The sequence below is a fragment of the Aegilops tauschii genome, chromosome 7, assembly GCF_002575655.3.
Source record: "Aegilops tauschii subsp. strangulata cultivar AL8/78 chromosome 7, Aet v6.0, whole genome shotgun sequence".
NCBI lineage: Eukaryota > Viridiplantae > Streptophyta > Magnoliopsida > Poales > Poaceae > Aegilops > Aegilops tauschii.
Window position 1 is genome coordinate 10,225,595 of NC_053041.3, and position 24,445 is coordinate 10,250,039.

General features: G+C 47.2%; 1 protein-coding gene across 1 annotated transcript; it reads right to left on the bottom strand.

The window, feature by feature from the left end:
- Positions 1-8,437: 8,437 nt before the first annotated feature.
- Positions 8,438-11,341, bottom strand: LOC141026634 (UPF0481 protein At3g47200-like). The gene is made up of 3 exons (XM_073503473.1): positions 11,241-11,341; positions 8,971-9,261; positions 8,438-8,894 (listed from the first exon to the last, which is right to left on the bottom strand). The coding sequence occupies exons 1-3, from the start codon at positions 11,339-11,341 to the stop codon at positions 8,438-8,440; spliced, it is 849 nt and encodes a 282-aa protein (XP_073359574.1).
- Positions 11,342-24,445: the final 13,104 nt, after the last annotated feature.

Genomic DNA, 24,445 nt, shown 5'->3' on the forward strand with positions numbered 1-24,445 from the left:
GTTCATGGGATACTGTCAAATGATTTTGCGGTTCCATGGCATGACAGAGCAGATCCTTCAAGGCATACTGCCACCACGCCCGCGTCCCCCGCTCGACATCGGGGAGGTAGAAGAGTGGTTGTGCGCGCGAAAAACACCAGCTGGAGGGAGATGGATTTTGCGCCGGAGAGAGAGAGAGAGAGAGAGAGAGAGAGAGAGAGAGAGAGAGAGAGAGAGATTACGGTGGCATAAGGTGGGGGATTTACGGATGTGAACCCTAAAATGTGCCGGATCTGAAAAATATAGTGGCCACGCTGGCGTTTTATGGGCCGCCTGTAAATAATTTACTGCCCGGGCCTTTTTTACAGGATCTGATCGGCCCGAATTTTCGTGTATACTTTGAATCGGCTGGAATTTTATGGGCCGGCGAGCTTATACGAGATCTGCTAGAGATGCTCTAAGTGCACGTAGGGACCTCTAAAAAAGAATTGTATGTACTGTAGAGATAAGTATGCATATGTACAGCTCAAGAAAGCCGCCGGATTTAAGCAAAATCCATTTGGGCATATTCTTTTTATATGTCACTAGAATCATTCTGAGTTTTGTAAAAAACTGTAGACTAGTATGTTCATGTTACAGGGCATGCACTTTCCATGCATTATTTTCCAGGTGCAAAAGAGACAATGGAGCTCATGGCAGATCATGGGAGCTGCTGGGTCTGTTTATATGTCACCTGAATCATTCTGGTGACCTATGAGGGAAGCCTTAAGCAGAAGCTAGAGGAGTCTGCACATTACCTTCGAAGAATAACGAGAGTTCGTTCAACTGGATGCACACAGCATCGATCCGCTGAGCAAATGCGGTGGTATTTTGATCTCTGAGAACATAAAAGACAAGCCTGAAGCTTATCAGGAACTTACTGCTACCAAAGATGATTGCATGCAGAGTCCGGCGGAGAGCTGGGAGTGCGTTCTGCTACCAATCTGGTAAAGAAAAAGTTCGCAAGATGGCACCTAAGCTTATCTAAAAGGAGCAAGTGACAACTTCTCCATGTTTAGGCAAATAAAATGCCTGAATATTCAGATTCTTACAAAGAGTAGTAAATATAACATTAGCAGTAAAGAGACGCACAAAGGTTGTGGGCCGATGCCGGAACAAATTTGCAGCTCAGCGTTGGAGATGCTCTAAGGTAGGAGAAGATGATAAAACACCGACATGGAGTATCTGAGCTCACCTGCTCTTGGGTGAACAGTAAAATCAAAAAATAGTAAAAATAAAAAAATCTGATTTTTTTGTCGATAAACATTGATGATTTTTCTATATGCCCGCCAATTTTCATGATAAAATCACATTTGTGGAGGTGCTCGTAAAAAACCAAATTCGATGCTCCAAAAAGAGTGTGTTGGAAGCATTGATTTTTTTCTTTGCAGACACATCCACAAATGTGATTCCATTACAGACACATTCACAATTCTTTCAACCTTCACTATTTTTTCGAGTTGTATTGTTCATCCGAGAGCATGTGAGCTCGAGCTCACAACAGCACTTTCGATATCACACGAGGATTCAGGAAAGCTAATTCGAGGAGGAGGAGGAGACATGTCACATGTGCATGCCAAAGCAGGGTGCATTATCCCCGGAGAGTCTCGAAGGCGACTACTCATTTCTGGCAGTGTTCGCTTTGCTCCGTAGCAAAGTACGGGAGTAGTCTCTGGCACGATGACCACTGTAGGTGATAGCCGGAAGGAGGATAGACGGTGACACAGGAGGATGTTATGTTGGAAAAAAGGACGTGGATCTATGAGACTATGAAGGTCTTGAGACTATGCTTATTGAGATAAGAGCATTCGTTTTTTGTTTTTTTGCTCCCGTTACAACGCACGGCATTTTTGCTAGTAAGAGATAAAGATATATAGAAGATGATAAGACACACGAGGGATTCAGGAAAGATAATTCAAGGGGAGGAGACATGTCACATGCGCATGCCGTGGCGGGGTGCATTCTGCATGGAGAGCCCTGATGACGACTACTCATTTCTAGTGGTGTTCGCTGTGCTCCATAGGAAAGTACGGAATTAGTCTCGGGCAAAGAGACCACTGTTGGTGACGTCAGGAAGGAGGATAAACAGTGACACGGGAGGATGTTATGTTGAAACAAGAAGACGTAGATCTATGGAGGTCTTGAGTATGCTTATGAAACAAGAGCATGCGTTTCCTCTTCCGTTACAATGAACGGTCATTTTTGCTAGTAATAAGAGATAAAGATAGGAGAAGATGATGAGACACCCGAGGGATCCAACAAAGATAATTCGAGGGGGGAGACATGCCACACGCGCATTCTTCAGCAGGGTGCATGATATCGGGGTTACCGACATCGACTACTCCAGTCAAGCCAAGTCTCCGACACGTCTCTCCGTGTCCCGGGGCAAGCAAAAGTAGCTTTTTTGTACAGATGCACGTGGCCCGGTCCCGACGACGAGTCAATGAAAGTCTTCGGAAGGCCAGGACAAGCAACATAAAAAAGACACATAGCACATGTAACTTTATCTCTTTTCTGTCCAATAATGAGGCCTACGGAGCACACATTCAACAATGAACTACAGATAGTTTCGAAAAGCAAAGAGAAAACAATAAACTACAGATGCTTGAAGTGAAATATCATGCAACTTGCCCACTTGGGCAGGCAGTGCCTCGATCACATATCCAAAAAAACCGATCTGATGTAAGAGACTAGGCAGCACATTATACGTCAACACTCCCCTTCATGTGTGGCTCCCTCAGGCCTAAACGTGGACCGAAAGTGAGCTGCAATTTAATTGCGCCAGCCCGGTCTTGAACTCGAGACCTCTTGGCTCCGATACCTTGTAGAAGTGCATGCTCTAGCCAATGCAACCAAAAGACCGATCTGCTGAATGGCCGGCGGGTCGACCGGCGCAGCCTGTTGAAGAGGCGCGGCATCGAGAACGCCAGCGGCGCCGTCGACAGAGGACCGGGGAGAGAGGACGGGGTTGTCATCCATGGCGGAAGCGGAAGCGGAAGAAAAACCAGGAGCCTGTGCAAAAGGGTTGAGCTGGTCCGGGGCATCTGATACCATGTAGAAGTGCATGCTCTAGCCAATGCAACCGAAAGACCAATCTGATGAAAGAGACTAGGCAGCACGTTATACGTCAACATAAATCATGGACATGGCATGCAACATGGACTATGATTTTTTTACCATTGAAGATTTCTTGGAAAAATGAAGGACCATGACATGGCGTCAGACATTACATGGGCTATCCGACTGGAAGGTCCATGATGGTGGACCACATAGTGCGCCTAGGGCCACTGTCAATGGGCGGCATCGAGCGGATTCGCCAGCGACACCCACAGTTGCGGAGGCAGGAAAGCATATAATCGGATGTTGGGGAGGGCCGGCTGCAGGCAACAGTAAAAAATTGCCACTGTTCATATACATAATCCAAAGGAAATTAGGATGTTGGCGATGGCCCGGGCCCTGGCTAACCACTCCTGCTTCCGCCACTGGACACCCCGCGTTGTTCCACACGCGATTGTGAGGCCAGGCCCGTCTGTCGGCGTCCTCTCAGGTGGGCCCGGCGACCACTGCCAGCTGCCTTGCAGCGGAAGTCTCTCGGGGCGGCTTCGCCTCGTCCGATCTGCCCACATAGCACGCGCCCTAGCGACCTAGCTGGGTGGTCCATGACATCTGGCTCGCCCAGTGCGTCTGGGTCCACCATCATTCGGCGGTGTCGGGCACGCCTGTGACAGCCCTTCTCGTACTGTCATACCCGTGCGACCCTGTTGGACGGTCCATGACAGGTGGACCGTGGGGCACGCCCAAGGCCACTTCCATTGGGTTGCACTTGTCATGCGCAATATTCTCATGGCCATCTGTTGTCGCGCGGCTTGCAGTGGGAGCTTCTTCGGGCCATTCGCCCCGTCCGATCTTCGGGACAGCATGCGCCTGGGCGACCGGCCTACTGCGCCCGGGGCCGCCATCACTGAGAAGCTCTGGGGGCGCTTGCGAGGGCCACTTGGGGCGCTGCCTAGACGGGAAGGGACGTCTGGACCTGCCTGTTGGCCTCTCACAGCTGTGGCTTCACTTTGGGCATGCCAGCCGGGTCGTGCATTGTGGTCACAGTGTCGACTCGTGTGTCAATAGTTCATGATAGGTGGAACGCATCTGCTCTTGGGTGCACTGTCATTGGGTGCGGGAAGGGCCGCCTGGACCCGCATGTCAGTGCGTTCACTACAAAATTTGCTATTTTAAGTGATAGAAACCCAAAACAGGAAATGTCACATAAAATCATTTTAACCGTCACAAGGTGTTTCCCTCCCGGGCTAGCGCCCTCTGCAACTTTGGCGACACTCTTCCGTGAAATTTGGCGACGCTTTGGGGCGCCGCATGTCCATTTTCCGGGATGATTTGTAGTGCCACAGAAAATGTTTGTTGTCACAAACAATGTTAGGCGGGTTAACAAAATTGATAACAAAATGGCTTGTTGGTGCTGAAAACGTAGTACCTTACAAATTCTACCATGACAGAGTTTACAACGTATTAGAATCAAATTTTCGAGGTGGCCCGAAATACGTCCCAAATATGGGTTCGGTTTGAGGGGTACCGAGTACCCCAAACATATGGGTTCCACATAGAGAGCTCAGTTGGGCAGTATTTTTTTGACCGGCAGTGCCTGGGCCGTCTATTTGGGTATATGGAGGGGGTAGGGGGTCCATTTGAAGATGCTCTTGGGGCAACTCCAATGATAATCACCAATAGGGACATCACCAAATTTCAACGGACACGGCCGGACGTAGAGATGGGACGAAGGCCGTCCAACCGCATGCACCAATGTCCCGCAATGATCCGGCTTTCTCCATTTGACATGATTATCTGAATGAATAGCAATTTAAATATATGTTTAATTGTGCAAATATATGCAATCACAACCAAAAAGCACTGAATGTTAATTTTTTTGACGAAAAAACAGCCTTAGTGCTGATTTCATTGCAATAAGAGAAAGGCCAAGACGGCCAGGTTACAAGGTTTAGGAGCGTTAGGAATTAGGTCTAACCAACTGAATGAATAGCGGGGTTAGGCGGCCTAGGGCTGGCTACACTACGGTAGCAGCACAGTTACTCTGGCGGCATCCACATCGCTCCGACGAGGCCTGCCGTGGACCATAGCCGGAGCTCCTCGTTGATCAGTGAGGAAACCTCACTGAGCGCGGATGCACGTTGCTCGAAAGTTCTAGCGTGTCTCTCCTTCCAAACGTGCCACCAGGTGCAAATGAAGAGGCAGTTGATCTTCATTCTTTCCTTCTTCGAGAGGCTTCGAACTGAGCTGAACCACCAATCTTCAAGGGAGGAGTCGTCCGCGCTTGGCAGACTGATTTGTACTTGGAACCTCTGTGAGATCATTTGCCATAGCAAGCGAGTGAATTGGCATTGAGCAAAAAGGTGTAGGGCAGTCTCAGGTTGCAGCTGGCACAAAGTGCATATTGGGGTGTGAGGCCAGTTCTTCTTTGCGAGCTGATCTGCAGTGTTGCAACGCCCTTGGATTGCGAGCCAAGCGTGCATTTGGCACTTGGGAGGCGTCTGCAAATATCAGATTAGCATATTGTGGTTGGTTCTGATTCTCCCATGAAACAGCATGTGGTAGGCTGTCTGGGCCGAGTATTGACCATCAGCCGTCCACTTCCATCGGATGTCGTTGGGTTGAGTTGGGCAGAGGTTGACTTGTGCCGTGATATTCCAGACGCGTATATAGTCAGCCAAAACTTGGGCATTTGGATTTGCTTTGATGCATGTTATTCACTTGTGGTCAGCAAGCGCCGTCATTAATGAGAGGTTGTGACCTCTGCTCGCAATGAAGATGCTGTAGGCTAGCTTATCTTAGGGGAAAGGCAGCCTTGTCCAAGGCTTGTCCGGGAGCTTGGCCTGTTGCCAGAGCCAGCGCGTGCGCAGCGCGGCGCCATGGTACTCGAGGTTCGAGAAACCCAGGCCTCCATAAGTGGTCGGTCTGCAGATGGACTTCCAATTTACCAGGCATTTTCCGCCTGAGACTGCACTCTTGCCAGCCCAAAGGAAAGGTCGGCGGATCTTGTCAATCTTCTGGTTTAGCCAGTTCGCTTGCGGAATTGCAATAATCTGAAAGGTTGGCATCGCAGACAGCATGACCCGTACCCGAACAACTCTCCCAATCAGGTTAATCAAATCAATCTTCCATCCGGAGCACTTGCCAGCAAGGCGATCGACCGGCGGTTGTAGTTCTACCCTACGCAATTTCCTGTCCGACAATGGCATGCCAAGGTAAGTGCAGGGGAATGAACCTTGCGTGCAGCCTAGAATCTGTTGCAAAGGCGATGTGTCCTGGTGCTGGCAGCAGATCGGGATGAAACTGCTTTTGCTCATGTTGGTGTGCAGACCAGTCGCATGTCCAAAAAGGTGAAGGATGGCTCTGATCGCCCTCGCGTCTTCAGTCACAGGCTTGGAGAAAATGAGTCCGCCCATGCAAAATACCTCAATCTTTGGCTAACAGTCTGGCTGCCGGTGCGAAAGACCTCGCTTTTCGGCTCACGATATTGTTTCACCATTTTTGCCGCATTCAGATCTAACTGGGACATTTTTTTGGCTGGAACAACCTGAAAGGTTCCTACTGTGATTAAATTAAGTCAAAATGTATTGTTCATGTTTACATGCCCTGCCCCTTTTGCGATAGAGAAAAACTAATGAAGAGTAGATCTTATTATGAAAATATATTGCGCTATAAAGATCAAGAAGGTCGAAATAAAATTCATATTAGATTCCTTGGCCCTATGAATCAGGACATCTTAATGAACAACATTTTTGAGTCTTTATAAGTGGCCTTGATCTCAAGTTCTTCTCTTTGATATTGAGCTTCTTGTCTTGCATCTCCATGAAGATGCCAAACCTCTCTACCTTCTTTTCCTCCTTCACCTCATTGCAAGTGACACTTGCCTCCTCCGTCTTCGTTGTGATGTCATCGAACTTCTCTGTCATCTTGGCTCCGCCCCTTCTCGCTTCTCCTTATCATCCTCCCATTTCCTTCCCCGGTTCCTAATTACCTTCTTGGCTCGAGAAAACCCTTCTTGTGTTGGAATCATTAGATCACCACCTTCATCTTCAGTGATCTTCATCGCATCAGGGTCCATGTTCGACATGTTTTTAACTGGGAACATCATGAGAGGCTCCTACTGTGATTAAATTAAGTCAAAATTTATTGTTCATATTTACATGGACCAGCACTTTGGAAAGAGGGAATAGGTAAGGAAGAGTAGAGTTCATTAAGAAAAGAGGTTAAGCTATAGAGATCAAGAAGGTCGAACAAAAAGCCTTATTAGATTCCTTGGCCCTATGAATCAAGAAGACTTCAAACAACATTTTGGTGTCTTTCGAAGTGACCTTAGTCTCTGGCATCTTCGCGAAGATGCCAAACCTGTGTGCCTTCTTTCCCTCCTTCACGTCATTGGACGTGACACTTGCCTCCTCCTTCGTAATGATGTCTACAGACATCTCTCGTCTTGGCCACGGCCCTTTCTCACTTCTCCTACTCTTCCTCCCACTTCCTCCCCCCGGCTCGTAATCATCTTCTTGCATGAAAAAAAATCCCTTCTTGTGTTGGGACAATTGGATCACCACCTTCATCTTCATTGACCATGGCGGTCTTGACGGAATTGGCAATCAAGCACAGCCACTTGCTTTGCCCATTCTACATCATCCAACAATACATATAGATGAAGTGTTTGTTCTCCGTACTGTGGTATAACATGCACGTACATACGTGATAGCAAAGGAAGATAATGGATGGTCAATATGTCGCAACATTAGGCAAATCAATAAAATGACCAACGCATAGAGCAACAAGCCACAAAACTTACAAGGTCGAAGAGTGACTCGCCACTTGGAAACCGGTTTTGCACTTGTCTGCATGTGTTGCAATATTTGTTGATGGCCTCTTGAATGTTGTGCCATCGATGACTAAGCGACTTCGGATTTCGATCATGGATCACTTTGATGCAGTAACCATCATATCACTTTTGCTCGTGAAACCAATCATGCACACTTTACCAAAATGCCCCGCCATGTTGCTTCGTGCCATGAAATGAACCGATACTAGCGGCCAATCACGCCTCACACAATAATTTATCATGTTGGGTGCACATCTGCTAGGTGTCTGGCTGCGGCTGGAAGTCCTGCACACCCGACATTCACGACCCGAAAGCGCCGCCAATTGCGACTCCTTGAAGATCGTAGTCAGTATTGTGATCGACGATAAACGAGATTCGATGGCCGGAGGTGAGGGAGGATAGGGACACTCTCAAATATGAGGAATGAACAGAGGAAGCATATGAAGGAAAATTAAACTACGTAGGGGATGAGTCACGTAGGGATGCAGAGTGATCACGATATCACGAATTCACGAGAATACTCGTGTATAGCTAGCTTCCGATGTTGCGCGTGCCTCCTTGATGATGCACGTAGGGAAGCAGAGTGATCACAGTCTGGACGATGGTGCCCAGCACGGCCATGGAGCCCAAGACCCACGCCACGGCGAGCCATGGGTTGCGGAAGCGGTGCCGCGACAGCAGGGCCACGTCCTCCGGCCCGCCCAGCAGCTGCGACATGAACACCACATACGCCGTCACGTAGCTGGTGGCGCCGCTGGTGGCCGCGTCGTCGTACCGCTGCTCGTAAACGAGGACGTTGCGGAGGATGTAATTGGTCCTCTCGTCCACCCTCGGTTGCGCCATCCTCAGCACCCCATCGGAGAAGGTCACGTCCAGCAAGGGGCGCCGCGAGCTCCCGTCCGCTTCACTGTTCAACCACCTGAACTTGACACCGGCCTGGTGGTACTCGATGGCTCGCCGGAATCTTCCGTAATCACCGCATGCGCTTCTGCAAGGACGATTATTAACACAACTGACATAGAGGTAACCGTCGCAAAAGAGAACAGGTAGCTACTCATAGTGACTTGTCGAGGTTGCTTGGCCTCAGGTATTCATGGCACAGATGTACCAAATGGTGGCACTCCGCCGGTGGAAGGCTGGTCGCTGCCGGGGCGTCATTCATAATTCTTTTGATGGTCCTCCAGGCTAGCTCTTCAACCGTGTCCATTCCATTTCCACCAATGCCGTATCGCAAGCGGTGGATCCTCATGACGACGAAGAATGGTATCTGGTTCTCCAGCATCATCAAGTCATGTTCGATACTGATGACAACGCCGGTCCTCGGCCTGCAGTTCCCTTGTCCATTGTTGTTGCTGCTGCACCCTTAGGATTTATTTGGATTTATGTATTGGAAAGCCCCGTATTAAACTGGACTGTAATTTCAATTCAGTGAAGAAACTAAAATGGCACGAGGTGGGCAGCCGCCGGAGACCTGCTAGATCAGATCTCGCATGGTCGAGTTCTCCGGTGGGTGTTGTGTGGGCGGCGTGGGCTCTGGCGGGCGTGCACTACTAGGAAAAAGCTTATAGACAGATGTTTACTAGTAGCGCGGGTTTATACCACTCGCTACTGCTACTTACTAGTAGCGCGGGTTTTTATCCCTCGCTACTGCTAAGTTGTTAGTAGTAGCGCGGATTTTCAACCCTCGCTATTACTAAGCGGTCTCTACCGTGCCCCCCGGAACATGCCATAGTAGCAGTGAGGGGTATAAATCCGCGCTACTACTAACAACTTAGCAGTAGCGAGGGGTAAAAACCCACGCTGCTACTAACTACATTTTTTCGAAAAGGGTGGAGTCCCCGCCCTCTGCATCAGAACAATGCATACGGCCAACTTTATTAAGAATCAAGTAGGTTCAACAAAGGTCTTAAAGTCGTAACGAAAGTAAAGAAAAAGCTCACATAGAGCCATAGCGCCACAACCGGCTGGCATAAACAAGATAAGGAAACTAATTGCCTATCCTATTACATGACCGCCATCCAAGCCGGTTGAAAATATCTCGTGCTACCATCTCTCACCGGATAGATCCAGTAACCAAACGCTCCCCGGCCTCCGTCGGAGTGAGTAGCGACCACATACGGATCAATGCAGTGGCTCGGAAGATAACCTGCAAAAAATGAAAATTTGTTGTTCTGTTAAAAACCAAGTCATTTCTGCAGTTCCAGACTGCCCACAATAAAGCACATACTCCTACGCGAATATGTCTCTTTTTTCGGCCTCTATCCCGTTAAGCCACGTTCCAAATAACGTGTTGATAGAATTTGGAGGAGTAATATTAAAGGCTATGTGCACCGTCCGCCATAGCACTTTTGCCAGCGGGCAGTCAAGAAAAAGGTGTTTGATATATCCATCCCGATCACAAAAACTACATCTAGTAGGTCCTGTCCAGTTATGCTTTACTAGATTGTTCTTGGTTAAGATGACTTGTTTATGGACAAACCACATAAACACTTTAATTATCAAAGGAACTTTGACCATCCAAACATGTTTGGAACTATGAATGGAGCTAGTGTTGATAACATCTAGATACATTGATTTAACTATAAATTCGAGCGCAACTGATCGGGTTGTTGAGATAGCTGGACCTCCATCAGTCTACGCACTAAACGGAGCCAAGCTTCCCAACGATTACCAGCTAGCGTTCTCCTGAATTGAATATTAAGGGGGATGGACTGAAATACTGTTGCAACAGACGCCTCGCGTCGTTGAACAATACTATAAAGATTCGGATATTGAATCGCGAGGGGTGTCTCTCCTAGCCAAGTATCCTCCCAGAAACGCGTGTTGGTGCCATTTCCGATAATAAACTTTGTCCTATTGAAAAAGGCTAATTTGACTCTCATCAACCCTTTCCAGAAAGGCGAATCCGTCGGCCTTGCTGTCACTTGGGACAAAGTTTTGGGGTGTAGATACTTACTCCAGAGAATCTGCGCCCATCTGGCCTTTGTCTTTACAGATAACTTATACAGCCACTTGCTAGAAACTACATGGTTTTTGAAGAGACCTGAAATCGCCATCTCCTCCCCCAAATCCTTGCTCTCCCCCGTCACTCTCCCCCTCTCTCTCTCTCTAGGCTCTCACATGGACCTCCTGCGCATGCACGCCTCCTCCTTCATGGCGCCAAAAGATGCCGCCGCCTCGCGCCGCCGACGTCTCGGAGCTCGCCGGTCTTCCCCGCATCTCCATGCCACCATGCTGGAGCACCTCACCACCGACGACCAACCACACTACTACCTCCATCTCCTTTCTCTCTCCCTCGTTTTTATTTTCTCTCTCTTCCTCTGGTTTGACTCACCCTCCCATGTCCTTACTCGTGTAGGTCATCGCCATGGACGACCAGGAGCTCGCTGCCTTGGCTGCGAAGAGCAGCCCACCGCCGCCGCCTTGCTCGACCATGGATCCAGGACCTCTGCAGCAGGCGTCGCTGGATCTGGTCTGCCGCTGCCCTTCCGCAGCTCCGGCGAACCCTACCGTCGCTGGATCGAACAATTGCTGCCATTGACAGCACGCACGGGATCAAGAATTTTTTTTGTTTTTGAAATTAATAGTAGTAGCGCGGGTGGCACCAACGCTACTACTAACAGACGTAGTAGTAGCACGGACGCACCCGCGCTACTACTACAAGTTAGCTATAGGGCCGTAGTAGTAACGCGGGCACCCGCGCTACTCCTAGCTATTTAACCCGCGCTACTACTAGGCTTTTCCCTAGTAGTGGTGGCCTGGCAGTATCCGGTGGTTTCGGGAGCTGGTGGTGCTCTGGCGTGGTGGGTGCTTTGGTGGAGCGTGTCCAGCGGAGATGGGCTTAGCAAGGGTGCGGGCGGTGCGGGTCTATTGTGGCGGCGCCGTTCTAGTCGCCGTGCCCTGACGGAGGCGCGGAGTAGCAGTTGTGTTCTCCCTTCTCCATGGTCAATTTTGGCGGCGTGTCTGTGACAGGTAGCTCGTGCTCGGGTGGGTCTGTTCGGCGCCCAAGGGGAGTCTGAGTTGAACCTCTGGGTAGGTGAGATTGGGTTCGATCCGGGTGGTGCTCGCGGACAATGGGGTTCCTCTCTGCGCGGGTGCGGTGGGCGCTCGTGGTGATCAGGACTGATGGGTTATGTAGTAATTTCAAAAAAATTCCTCCGCACACGCAAGATCATGGTGATGCATACCAACGAGAGGGGAGACTGTTGTCTACGTACCCTCGTAGACCCTAAGCGGAAGCATTATGACAACGCGCTTGATGTAGTCGTATGTCTTCACGATCGACCGATCCTAGCACCGAAGGTACGACACCTCGGCGATCTGCACACATTCGGCACGGTGACGTCCCATGAACTCACAATCCACCAAAATGTCGGGGAAGAGCTTTGTCAGCACGACGGCGTGATGACGGTGATGATGAAGCTACCTGCGCAGGGCTTCACCTAAGCACTACGACGATATGACTGTGGTGGATTATGGTGGAGGGGGCACTGCACACGGCTAAGAAAAATGTCAACTTGTGTGTCTATGGGGTGCCCTCTTCCCCCGTATATAAAGGAGTGGAGGAGGGGGAGGGCCGACCCTCCTATGGCACGCCCCATGGGGAGTCCTACTCCCGGTGTTCCCCCCCTTCCCTACTTGGACTAGGAGTGGAAGGAAGGGGGAGGAAGGAGGAAGGAAAGGGGGGCCGGCCCTCCTCCCAATTCGGATTGGGCTTGGGGGGGGGGCACGCCCCCTCCTTTTCTCCCTTCTCCTCTCTCCCACTAAGGCCCAATAAGGCCCATATACCTCCCGGGGGGTTCCGGTAACCTCCCGGTGCTCCGGTATATTCCCAATCTCACCCGGAACCATTCCGATGTCCAAATATAGTCAACCAATATATCGATCTTTATGTCTCGACCATTTCAAGAATCCTCATCATGTTCGTGATCATATCCGGGACTCCGAACTATGTTCAGTACATCAAAACACATAAACTCATAATACCGATCGTCACCGAATGTTAAGCGTGCGGACCCTACGGGTTCGAGAACTATGTAGACATGACCGAGACATGTCTCCGGTCAATAACCAATAGTGGAACCTGGATGCTCATATTGGTTCCTACATATTATACGAAGGTCTTGATCGGTCAAACCGCATAACAACATACGTTGTTCCCTTTGTCATCGGTATGTTACTTGCCCGAGATTCGATCGTCCGTATCTCAATACCTAGTTCAATCTCGTTACCGGAAAGTCTCTTGACTCGTTCTGTAATGCATCATCCTGCAAGTAACTCATTAGTTACATTGCTTGCAAGGCTTATAGTGATGTGCATTACCAAGAGGGCCCAAAGATACCTCCCCAACAATCGGAGTGACATATCCTAATCTCGATCTATGCCAACTCAACAAGTACTATCGGAGACACCTGTAGAGCACCTTTATAATCACCCAGTTACGTTGTGATGTTTGGTAGCACACAAAGTGTTCCTCCGGTATTCGGGAGTTGCATAATGTCATAGTCATAGGAACATGTATAAGTCATGAAGAAAGCAACAGCAATATACTAAACGATCAAATGCTAAGCTAACAGAATGGGTCAAGTCAATCACATCATTCTCTAATGATGTGATCCCGTTAATCAAATGACAACTCATGTCTATGTTTAGGAAACATAACCAGCTTTGATTTAACGAGCTCGTCAAGTAGAGGCATACTAGTGACACTCTGTTTGTCTATGTATTCACACATGTACTAAGTTTCCGGTTAATACAATTCTAGTATGAATAATAAACATTTATCATCATATAAGGAAATATAAATAACAACTTTATTATTGCCTCTAGGGCATATTACCTTCAGTCTCCCAATTGCACTAGAGTCAATAATCTAGGTTACATAGTAATGATTCTAACACCCATGGAGTCTTGTTGTTGATCATGTTTTGCTCGTGAGAGAGGCTTAGTCAACGGGTCTGCAACATTCAGATCCGTATGTATCTTGCAAATCTCTATGTCTCCCTCCTTGACTTGATCGCGGATGGAATTGAAGCGTCTCTTGATGTGCTTGGTTCTCTTGTGAAATCTGGATTCCTTTGCCAAGGCAATTGCACCAGTATTGTCACAAAAAAAATTCATTGGACCCGATGCACTAGGTATGACACCTAGACCGGATATGAACTCCTTCATCCAGACTCCTTCATTTGTTGCTTCAGAAGCAGCTATGTACTCCGCTTCAGACTTAGATCCCGCCACGACGTTTTGTTTAGAACAGCTCCAACTGATAGCTCCACCGTTCAATATAAATACATATCCGGTTTGTGACTTAGAGTCATCCGGATCAGTGTCAAAACTTGCATCGACATAACCATTTACGACGAGCTCTTTGTCACCTCCATAAACGAGGAACATATCCTTAGTCCTTTTCAGGTATTTCAGGATGTTCTTGACCGCTATCCAGTGATCCACTCCTGGATTATTTTGGTACCTCCCTGCTAAACTAATAGCAAGGCACACATCAGGTCTGGTACACAACATTGCATACATGATAGAGCCTATGGCTGAAGCATAGGGAACACTTTTCATTTTATCTCTATCTTTTGCAGTGGTCGGGCATTGAGTCTTACTCAACTTCACACCTTGTAGTACAGGCGAGAACCCTTTCTTTGCTTGATCCATTTTGAACTTCTTCAAAACTTTATCAAGGTATGTGCTTTGTGAAAGTCCAATTAAGCGTCTTGATCTATCTCTATAGATCTTGATGCTCAATATATTAGCAGCTTCACCGAGGTCCTTCATTGAAAAACTCTTATTCAAGTATCCTTCTATGCTATCCAGAAATTCTATATAATTTCCAATCAACAATATGTCATCCACATATAATATTAGAAATGCTACAGAGCTCCCACTCACTTTCTTGTAAATACAGGCTTCTCCAAAAGTCTGTATAAAACCATATGCTTTGAGCACAATATCAAAACATTTATTCCAACTCCGAGATGCTTGCACCAGACCATAGATGGATCGCTGGAGCCTGCACACTTTGTTTGCATCCTTTGGATCGATAAAACTTCAGGTTGCGTCATATACAACTCTTCTTCCAGAAATACATTCAGGAATGCAGTCTTTACATCCATTTGCCAAATTTCATACTTATAAAATGCGGCAATTGCTAACATGATTCGGACGGACTTAAGCATCGCTATGGGTGAGAAAGTCTCATCGTAGTCAACTCCTTGAACTTGTCGAAAACCTTTCGCAACAAGTCGAGCTTTGTAGACAGTAACATTACCGTCAGCGTCAGTCTTCTTTTTGAACATCCATTTACTCTCGATGGCTTGCCGATCATCGGGCAAGTGAACCAAAGTCCACAATTTGTTCTCATACATGGATCCCATCTCAGATTTCATGGCCTAGAGCCATTTTGCGGAATCTGGGCTCATCATCGCTTCCTCATAGTTCGTAGGTTCGTCATGGTCAAGTAACATGACCTCCAGAACAGGATTACCGTACCACTCTGGTGCGGAGCTTACTCTGGTTGACCTACGAGGTTCGGTAGTAACTTGATCTGAAGTTTCATGATCATCATCATTAGCTTCCTCACTAATTGGTGTAGGAGTCACAGGAACAGATTTCTGTAATGAACTACTTTCCAATAAGGGAGCAGGTACAGTTACCTCATCAAGTTCTACTTTCCTCCCACTCACTTCTTTCGAGAGAAACTCCTTCTCTACAAAGGATCCATTCTTAGCAGCGAATGTTTTGCCTTCGGATCTGTGATAGAAGGTGTACCCAATAGTCTCCTTTGGGTATCCTATGAAGACACATTACTCCAATTTGGGTTCGAGCTTATCAGGTTGAAGCTTTTTCACATAAGCATCACAGACCCAAACTTTAAGAAACGACAACTTTGGTTTCTTGCCAAACCACAGTTCATAAGGTGTCATCTCAACGGATTTAGATGGTGCCCTATTTAACGTGAATGCAGCTGTCTCTAAAGCATAACCCCAAAACGATAGTGGTAAATCAGTAAGAGACATCATAGATTGCACCATATCTAGTAAAGTACGATTACGACGTTCGGACACACCATTACGTTGTGGTGTTCCGGGTGGCGTGAGTTGCGAAACTATTCCGCATTGTTTCAAATGAAGACCAAACTCGTACCTCAAATATTCTCCCCCACGATCAGATCGTAGAAACTTTATTTTCTTGTTACGATGATTTTCTACTTCACTCTGAAATTCTTTGAACTTTTCAAATGTTTCAGATTTATGTTTCATTAAGTTGATATACCCATATCTGCTCAAATCATCTGTGAAGGTGAGAAAATAATGATACCCGCCACGAGCCTCAACATTCATCGGACCACATACATCAGTATGTATGACTTCCAACAAATCTGTTTCTCGCTCCATTGTTCCGGAGAACGGAGTTTTAGCCATATTGCCCATGAGGCATGGTTCGCAAGTACCAAGTGATTCATAATCAAGTGATTCCAAAAGTCCATCGAAATGGAGTTTCTTCACGCGCTTTACACCAATATGACCAAAACGGCAGTGCCACAAATAAGTTGCACTATCATTATCAACTCTGCATCTTTTGGCTTCAATATTATGAATATGTGTGTCACTACTATCGAGATTCAAAAAGAATAGACCACTCTTCAAGGGTGCATGACCATAAAAGATATTACTCATATAAATAGAACAACCATTATTCTATGATTTAAATGAATAACCGTCTCGCATCAAACAAGATCCAGATATAATGTTCATGCTCAAAGCTGGCACCAAATAACAATTATTCAGGTCTAAAACTAATCCTGAAGGTAGATGTAGAGGTAGCGTGCCGACCGCGATCACATCGACTTTGGAACCATTTCCCACGCGCATCGTCACCTCGTCCTTAGCCAATTTTTGCTTAATCCGTAGTCCCTGTTTCGAGTTGCAAATATTAGCAACAGAACCAGTATCAAATACCTAGGCACTACTGCGAGCATTAGTAAGGTATGCATCAATAACATGTATATTACATATACCTTTGTTCACCTTGCCATCCTTCTTATCCGCCAAATACTTGGGGCAGTTCAGCTTCCAGTGACCAGTCCCTTTGCACTAGAAGCACTCAGTCTCAGGCTTAGGTACAGACATGGGCTTCTTCACTTGAGCAGCAACTTGCTTGTCGTTCTTCTTGAAGTTCCCCTTCTTCCCTTTACCCTTTTTCTTGAAACTGGTGGTCTTGTCGACCATCAACACTTGATGCTCCTTCCTGATTTCTACCTCCACGGCCTTTAGCATTGCGAAGAGCTCGGGAATTGTCTTATCCATCCCTTGCATGTTATAGTTCATCATGAAGCTCTTGTAGCTTGGTGGCAGTGATTGAAGAATTATGTCAATGAAACTATCATCCGGAAGATTAACTCCCAGTTGAATCAAGTGATTGTTATACCCAGACATTTTGAGTATATGCTCACTGACAGACCTATTCTCCTCCATCTTGCGGCTGTAGAACTTATTGGAGACTTCATATCTCTCAATCCGGGCATTTTCCTGAAATATTAACTTCGACTCCTGGAACATCTCATATGCACCATGACGTTCAAAACGTCGTTGAAGTCCCGGTTCTAAGCCGTAAAGCATGGCACACTGAACTATCGAGTAGTCATCAACTTTGCTCTGCCAGACGTTCATAACATTTGGCGTTGCTCCTGCAGCAGGTTTGGCACCTAGCGGTGCTTCTAGGACGTAATTCTTCTATGCAGCAATGAGGATAATCCTCAAGTTACGGACCCAGTCCGTGTAGTTGCTACCATCATCTTTCAACTTAGCTTTCTCTAGGAACGCATTAAAATTTAACGGAACAATAGCACATGCCATCTATCTACAACAACATAGACATGCAAAATACTATCAGGTACTAAGTTCATGATAAATTAAAGTTATATTAATCAAATTACTAAAGAACTCCCACTTAGATAGACATCCCTCTAATCATCTAAGTGATCACGTGATCCATATCAACTAAACCATGTCCGATCATCACGTGAGATGGAGTAGTTTTCATTGGTGAACATCACTATGCTGATCATGTCTACTATATGATTCACGCTCGACCTTTCGGTCTCAGTGTTCCGAGGCCATATCTACATATGCTAGGCTCGTCAAGTTTAGCCCGAGTATTCTGCATGTGCAAAACTGGCTTGCACCCGTTGTATGTGAACGTAGAGCTTATCACACCCGATCATCACGTGGTGTCTTGGCACGACGAACTTTCACAACAGTGCATACTCAGGGAGAACACTTGTACTTTGAAATTTAGTGAGAGATCATCTTATAAAGCTAGCGTCGAACTAATCAAAATAAGATGCATAAAGGATAAACATCACATGCAATCAATATAAGTGATATGATATGGCCATCATCATCTTATGCCTTTAATCTCCATCTCCAAAGCACCGTCATGATCACCATCGTCACCGGCACGACACCTTGATCTCCATCGTAGCATCGTTGTCGTCTCGCCAACTATTACTTCTACGACTATCGCTACCGCTTAGTGATAAAGTAAAGCAATTACATGGCGATTTCATTTCATACAATAAAGCGACAACCATATGGCTCCTTCCAGTTGTCGATAACTTCGTTACAAAACATGATCATCTCATACAATAAAATTTAGCATCATGTCTTGACCATATCACATCACAACATGCCCTGCAAAAACAAGTTAGACGTCCTCTACTTTGTTGTTGCAAGTTTTACGTGGCTGCTACGGGCTGAGCAAGAACCGTTCTTACCTACACATCAAAACCACAACGATTTTTCGTCAAGTATGTGCTGTTTTAACCTTCACAACGACCGGGCATAGCCACACTCGATTCAATTAAAGTTGGAGAAACTGACACCCGCCAGCCACCTGTGTGCGAAGCACGTCAGTAGAACCAGTCTCGCGTAAGCGTACGCGTAATGTCTGTCCGGGCCGCTTCAGCCAACAATATCGACGAATCAAAGTATGACATGCTGGTAAGCAGTATGACTATTATCGCCCACAACTCACTTGTGTTCTACTCGTGCATATAACATCTATGCATAAACCTGGCTCTGATGCCACTGATGGGTTATACAGTAATTTCAAAAAAAACGTACGCACACGCAAGATCATGGTGATGCATAGCAACAAGAGGGGAGAGTGTTGTCTACGTACCCTCGTAGACCGTAAGCGGAAGCGTTATGACAACGCGGTTGATGTAGTCATACGTCTTCATGATCAACCGATCCTAGCACCGAAGGTACGGCACCTCCGTGATCTGTACACGTTCGGCTCGGTGACGCCCCACGAACTCACGATCCAGCAGAGTGTCGGGGAAGAGCTTTGTCAGCATGACGGCGTGATGATGGTGATGATGAAGCTACCGGCGCAGGGCTTCACCTAAGCACTACGACGATATGGCCGAGGTGGATTATGGTGCAGGGGGGCACTCCACACGGCTAAGAACAATGTCAATATTTGTGTCTATGGGGTGCCCACTTCCACCGTATATAAAGGAGTGGAGGATGGGGAGGGCCGGCCCTCCTATGGCGCGCCCCATGGGCAGTCCTACTCCCACCGGGAGTAGGATTCCCCCCCTTCCCTACTTGGACTAGGAGTGGAAGGAAGGGTGAGGAAGGAGGAAGGAAAGGGGGGCCGGCCCCCTCCCAATTCGGATTGGGCTTGGGGGGGCGTCCCCTCCTTTTCTCCCTTCTCCTCTCTCCCACTTAGGCCCAATAAGGCCCATATACCTCCCGGGGGGTTCCGGTAACCTCCCGGTGCTCCGGTATATTCCCGATCTCACCCAAAACCATTGCGATGTCCAAATATAGTCGTCCAATATATCGATCTTTATGTCTCGACCATTTCGAGACACCTCGTCATGTCCGTGATCTTATCCAGGACTCCGAACTACCTTCGGTACATAAAAACACATAAACTCATAATACCGATCGTCACCGAACGTTAAGCGTGCGGACCCTACGGGTTCGAGAACTATGTAGACATGACCGAGACTCATCTCCGGTCAATAACCAATAGCGGAACCTGGATGCTCATATTGGTTACTACATATTCTACGAAGTTCTTTATCGGTCAAACCGCATAACAACATACGTTGTTCCCTTTGTCATCGGTATGTTACTTGCCCGAGATTCGATCGTCGGTATCTCAATACCTAGTTCAATCTCGTTACCGGCAAGTCTCTTTACTCGTTTTGTAGTGCATCATCCCGCAACTAACTCATTAGTTACATTGCTTGCAAGGCTTATACTGATGTGCATTACCGAGAGGGCCCAGAGATACCTCTCCGACGATCGGAGTGACAAATCCTAATCTCGATCTATGCCAACTCAACAAGTACTATCAGAGACACCTGTAGAGCACCTTTATAATCACCCAGTTACATTGTGACGTTTGGTAGCACACAAAGTGTTCCTCCGGTAGTCGGGAGTTGCATAATCCGTAGTCATAGGAACATGTATAAGTCATGAAGAAAGCAACAACAATATACTAAATGATCAAATGCTAAGCTAACGGAATGCGTCAAGTCAATCACATCATTTTCTAATGATGTGATCCGGTTAATCAAATGACAACTCATGCTTACGGTTAGGAAACATAACCATGTTTGATTCGACGAGCTAATCAAGTAGAGGCATACTAGTGACACTCTGTTTGTTTATGTATTCACACATGTACTAAGTTTCCAGTTAATACAATTCTAGTATGAATAATAAACATTTATCATGATATAAGGAAATATAAATAACAACTTTATTATTGCCTCTAGGGCATATTTCCTTTAAGGACATCACATCATTCTTGGGCAGCACGGTGTCAATTGTCACAAACAAGACGTCTTGCAACGGTGCTCGACGACGGCCCTCGGGAGTCACGACCTCACGGGGTTGTGTCCTCCTAGTCCACCGGGACTGGCTAGGCACACAGAGATGGGTCCCCTACGGTGGTGGCGCTGTCCCAGACTCCGTACCTGAAGTTGGGCCAGGAGTGGTTGGTACTCCATTACTTTGGCGGTGGGTGATGTTTCATACTCGTATGCTGGGGAGGCGGCTCTGGATGGCGATATGCATGGTTGGCTCTCCGGTGGGCATCATGGCGGCGGCGGCTTCCCTCTTGGTTCGAAGTATGTTTGTCATCACCCAGATCTGGGTCTGTGGGTCCGAGCATGTCGTATTTGCCCTGGGGTCTCATTTTCACATGGGTGAGGTGCCGAGCGAAAGCTCAGCGCTTTTGCACCGGTGACGACGACGCTCCCGGGCGCCGCTCTATTTTTGAAGACATCGTCATGGGTGTCCTTTCCACGTCAGAGTTCCAAGTGAAGTCCCTAGTCTGGTTTGGCTAGGCAGCGACGACACTTTGTGTCGTTTTCCCTCTCGATGGCATTGCCAAAGAACTTAGGTGTCTTATGGTTTAGCGTGTGTTTGTTCTCAGATTTTCCCGTATTCTTCTTTGGTAGCATAGTCGCCTGCATTCTAGGTGATCCGGGAATCCTATGATATGCTTGTATGACGGTTTCCTCACCACCTTATATCATTCGGCCATGTACTCTATATTGATTAAAGCAGAGAAGAGCCTTCTTAGAAGAAAAAAGACTACCGCAAGAAACTCCTGTACCGATCATCATCTTCCTCGTGTGGATTCGTTTTAAGACAAGACATTCTTTCCCACTTGAATCTCCTAAGCGATCGGGTTTCGACAGGCTTTTAACAGCAACAGGTTTCGGCACTCTCTCTCCACTGGATCCTCCTCCTCCGACTTCATCACCATCTGGTAGATTATCTCGATCGGAAGGGATCCGTCTCTGATGATTCGCGCCTTCTCCTCCTTCACGACACCCAACACAATCCACAACAATTACTTGTAGAGTATCGCCCAGTTCGAAATGCAGCTACATATCTTGCGGAGCCGCGAGCTTCTCCGCATCATCGTCCGCCAGCTGAACAAGAATCTTTGCCAGCATCGGGGTGATCTCCATCGTCACTACACGCTAGGGTTAGGATTTGAGAGAGTAGGGGAAATATATGAACACGGGAGATGACAACATTTCCCTCAGCGGCGCGTTTTATTTTTGGATTTAACGTGACCAGGCGTGGGGCACAGGTGGATACCTGAAAAGCAAAGGGCCTTTCCACAAAAAGGATATGTCACATGGAGGCAGGCAGCTCTCTATGGTAGCCAGGACCGTATACAAGTCCATAGATGTTACTCCCTCCATCTCAAAATTAGTGATTTAACTTTGTACTAACTTTGTATTAAAGTTAGTACAAAGTTGAGTCACTTAATTTGGGACAGAGGTAGTATGTAATTGCATTCATAAGCACCGTATGAGTTTGAGGATGTTTCCGTTGCGTGTCGGTGAGTTAAAGGACGACCTATTGTAGTAGTAATTTTCTCAGATCAGACATAGGTGCTGCTGGAAAGCATTTGTGAGCAAACTGAGAATGTGGCGTGCAGCCGTCCATGTGCTGAAAGTATGGGCATGTTTGGTTTCTTGCATAACCTCACGCTGCATCGTATCTACAATCCTGGCTGAGTCTAGCCTGGCCAATCTGATGCAAAACTGTGTTGAGATGTATGTTTGGTTGTGTGCATGACGTGGGGCAGGCCAATGCGAGATACCGTTTGGTAGAATGTACTCCCTCCATTTACTTATACAAAGCTACTATGAAAAATACACTTTGCATCTATACCAGGCCACGAACAATAATCGAGACAAAAGTTAATGATATTTCCTCAAAATAGTAATCTATTTAATACTTGAATGCATGCAGTCATAATGACACTCCAATCGGCTTTCTATCTCTTTTTTGCAGGCGTGCGGTTTATTAATGATCTCACCTAACGATAAAAAAAGTGGGTTTAAAAAGCAAGACATTAAATTTTATCTTGGTACCTGTATTATGAGTTTGTGGCTTTGTATATAAAATGGAGGGAGTATGATAAATCTGCCAGGTACTTTCCCAAAGCATGACAGCGACGAAATTCCACGACCAGACTAAGCCGCCACCAACGTGGGCAGTCTTGCCGAGCCGGCACAGCCGGGGCCTCCGCCACCGATGCAGCTCCTGCATAGGCGAGCCTCCGACTCTGACTCTAACGCTGACTAAACCGGCGAGCGGAGGAGCATGGATGTCCTCTGATGGGTCGCAGCGGACAACGGAGCTCTGACCACTGGACAAAGAGGGAGTTCAGATGGCGGGGTTGAGGCGGACATAGAAGTTCTCACCGGTTGTGGACCAGGGAGCTTCGACCGGCGGCACAAAATGGAGCTCCGACCGGTGGCGGCGATTGGTTTGCATGTTCGATCCAATCTGATGCGTGAGAGAGGAGGGGGAAGAGAGATACGATTGGTTGTGGTGGGAATTTTCATGTAATTCTAGAAAATACCAAGGTCAATCTCATGTACCGCTTCGCTTTAAGTGGAGCCATGGGTGCAGGCGCGAGGCTGCATCAGGGAAACGCTCCATTCCCGCGTTCCTCTCAGCCTGGCTGAGAGGCCTCTTTTTGCATCTGTCGGGCCAGGTCGAGGAGGCCACACAGGTAAACAAACGGGCTGGATCCAGCATGCGTGATACGATCCAAGTGCGAGCTACCCATCAAAACACGCCTATGTGCTATAGAAAAGGAGGCTAAAGCGTATGCCTTCAGCAGGGACGCGTGCGTGTTAATATAGGCACATAGGTGCGAGATTTACAAGGTTGTTGGGCTGTGGATTGATCTCCAAGACAAAATCTAAGATAAGGCTCAATCCTAACAGCCCAACTATTGTTACAACAGAGAGATATCTACACGGACGCACACATATGCGGTTATACCGTATGTACAATGTTTAACACTCCCCCTCAATCACAACTTATCTAAGTTGAGATTGCGTCGAAATGCCTCTAGCTGCCTCAAAGAAAGGGGTTTAGTAAACCCATCTGCAACTTGATCACCAGTAGGAACAAAGCGAACATTCAACAGCTTGTTGGCGACTCGCTCTCAAAGAAAGTGATAGTCTATCTCGATATGCTTTGTCCTCGCAGGAAAAACAGGGTTAGCAGACAAATATGTAGCACCCAGATTGTCACACCATAGTGATGCTGCCTTGGGGTGAGAAACACCCAACTCTGTCAACATGTTTTGGACCTAGATTACTTCAGCAGTGGCATTAGCTAGAGCCTTGTACTCAGCTTCTGTGCTAGACCTAGAAATGGTAGCCTGCTTACGGGCACTCCATGAAACGAGGTTACCTCCAAGGAAAACTGCAAAGCCTCCTGTAGATCTCCTGTCATCAGGACAGCCTGCCCAATCTGCATCAGAGAACGCACTGACAAGCATGGAGTCTGACTTGCAAAGCCTAAGCCCATGACTCTGTGTTCCTTGAAGATATCTGAGTATCCTTTTTACTGCAGTCCAATCAACAGTAGTAGGAGCATGCAAAAACTGACAGACCTTATTAACAGCATATGCAATATCTGGCCACGTCAAAGTTAGGTGTTGTAGTGCTCCCACGATGCTCCTATA

Coding starts and splice junctions, on each gene's coding strand:
- LOC141026634 (XM_073503473.1), bottom strand. CDS start 11,341: ATGGTCGAGCAAGGCGGCGGCGGTGGGCTGCTCTTCGCAGCCAAGGCA. Junction 9,262..11,240: donor ACGAGTAAGGACATGGGAGG/GTGAGTCAAACC, acceptor CTAAGGGTGCAG/CAGCAACAACAATGGACAAG. Junction 8,895..8,970: donor AGGCCAAGCAACCTCGACAA/GTCACTATGAGT, acceptor TCGTCCTTGCAG/AAGCGCATGCGGTGATTACG.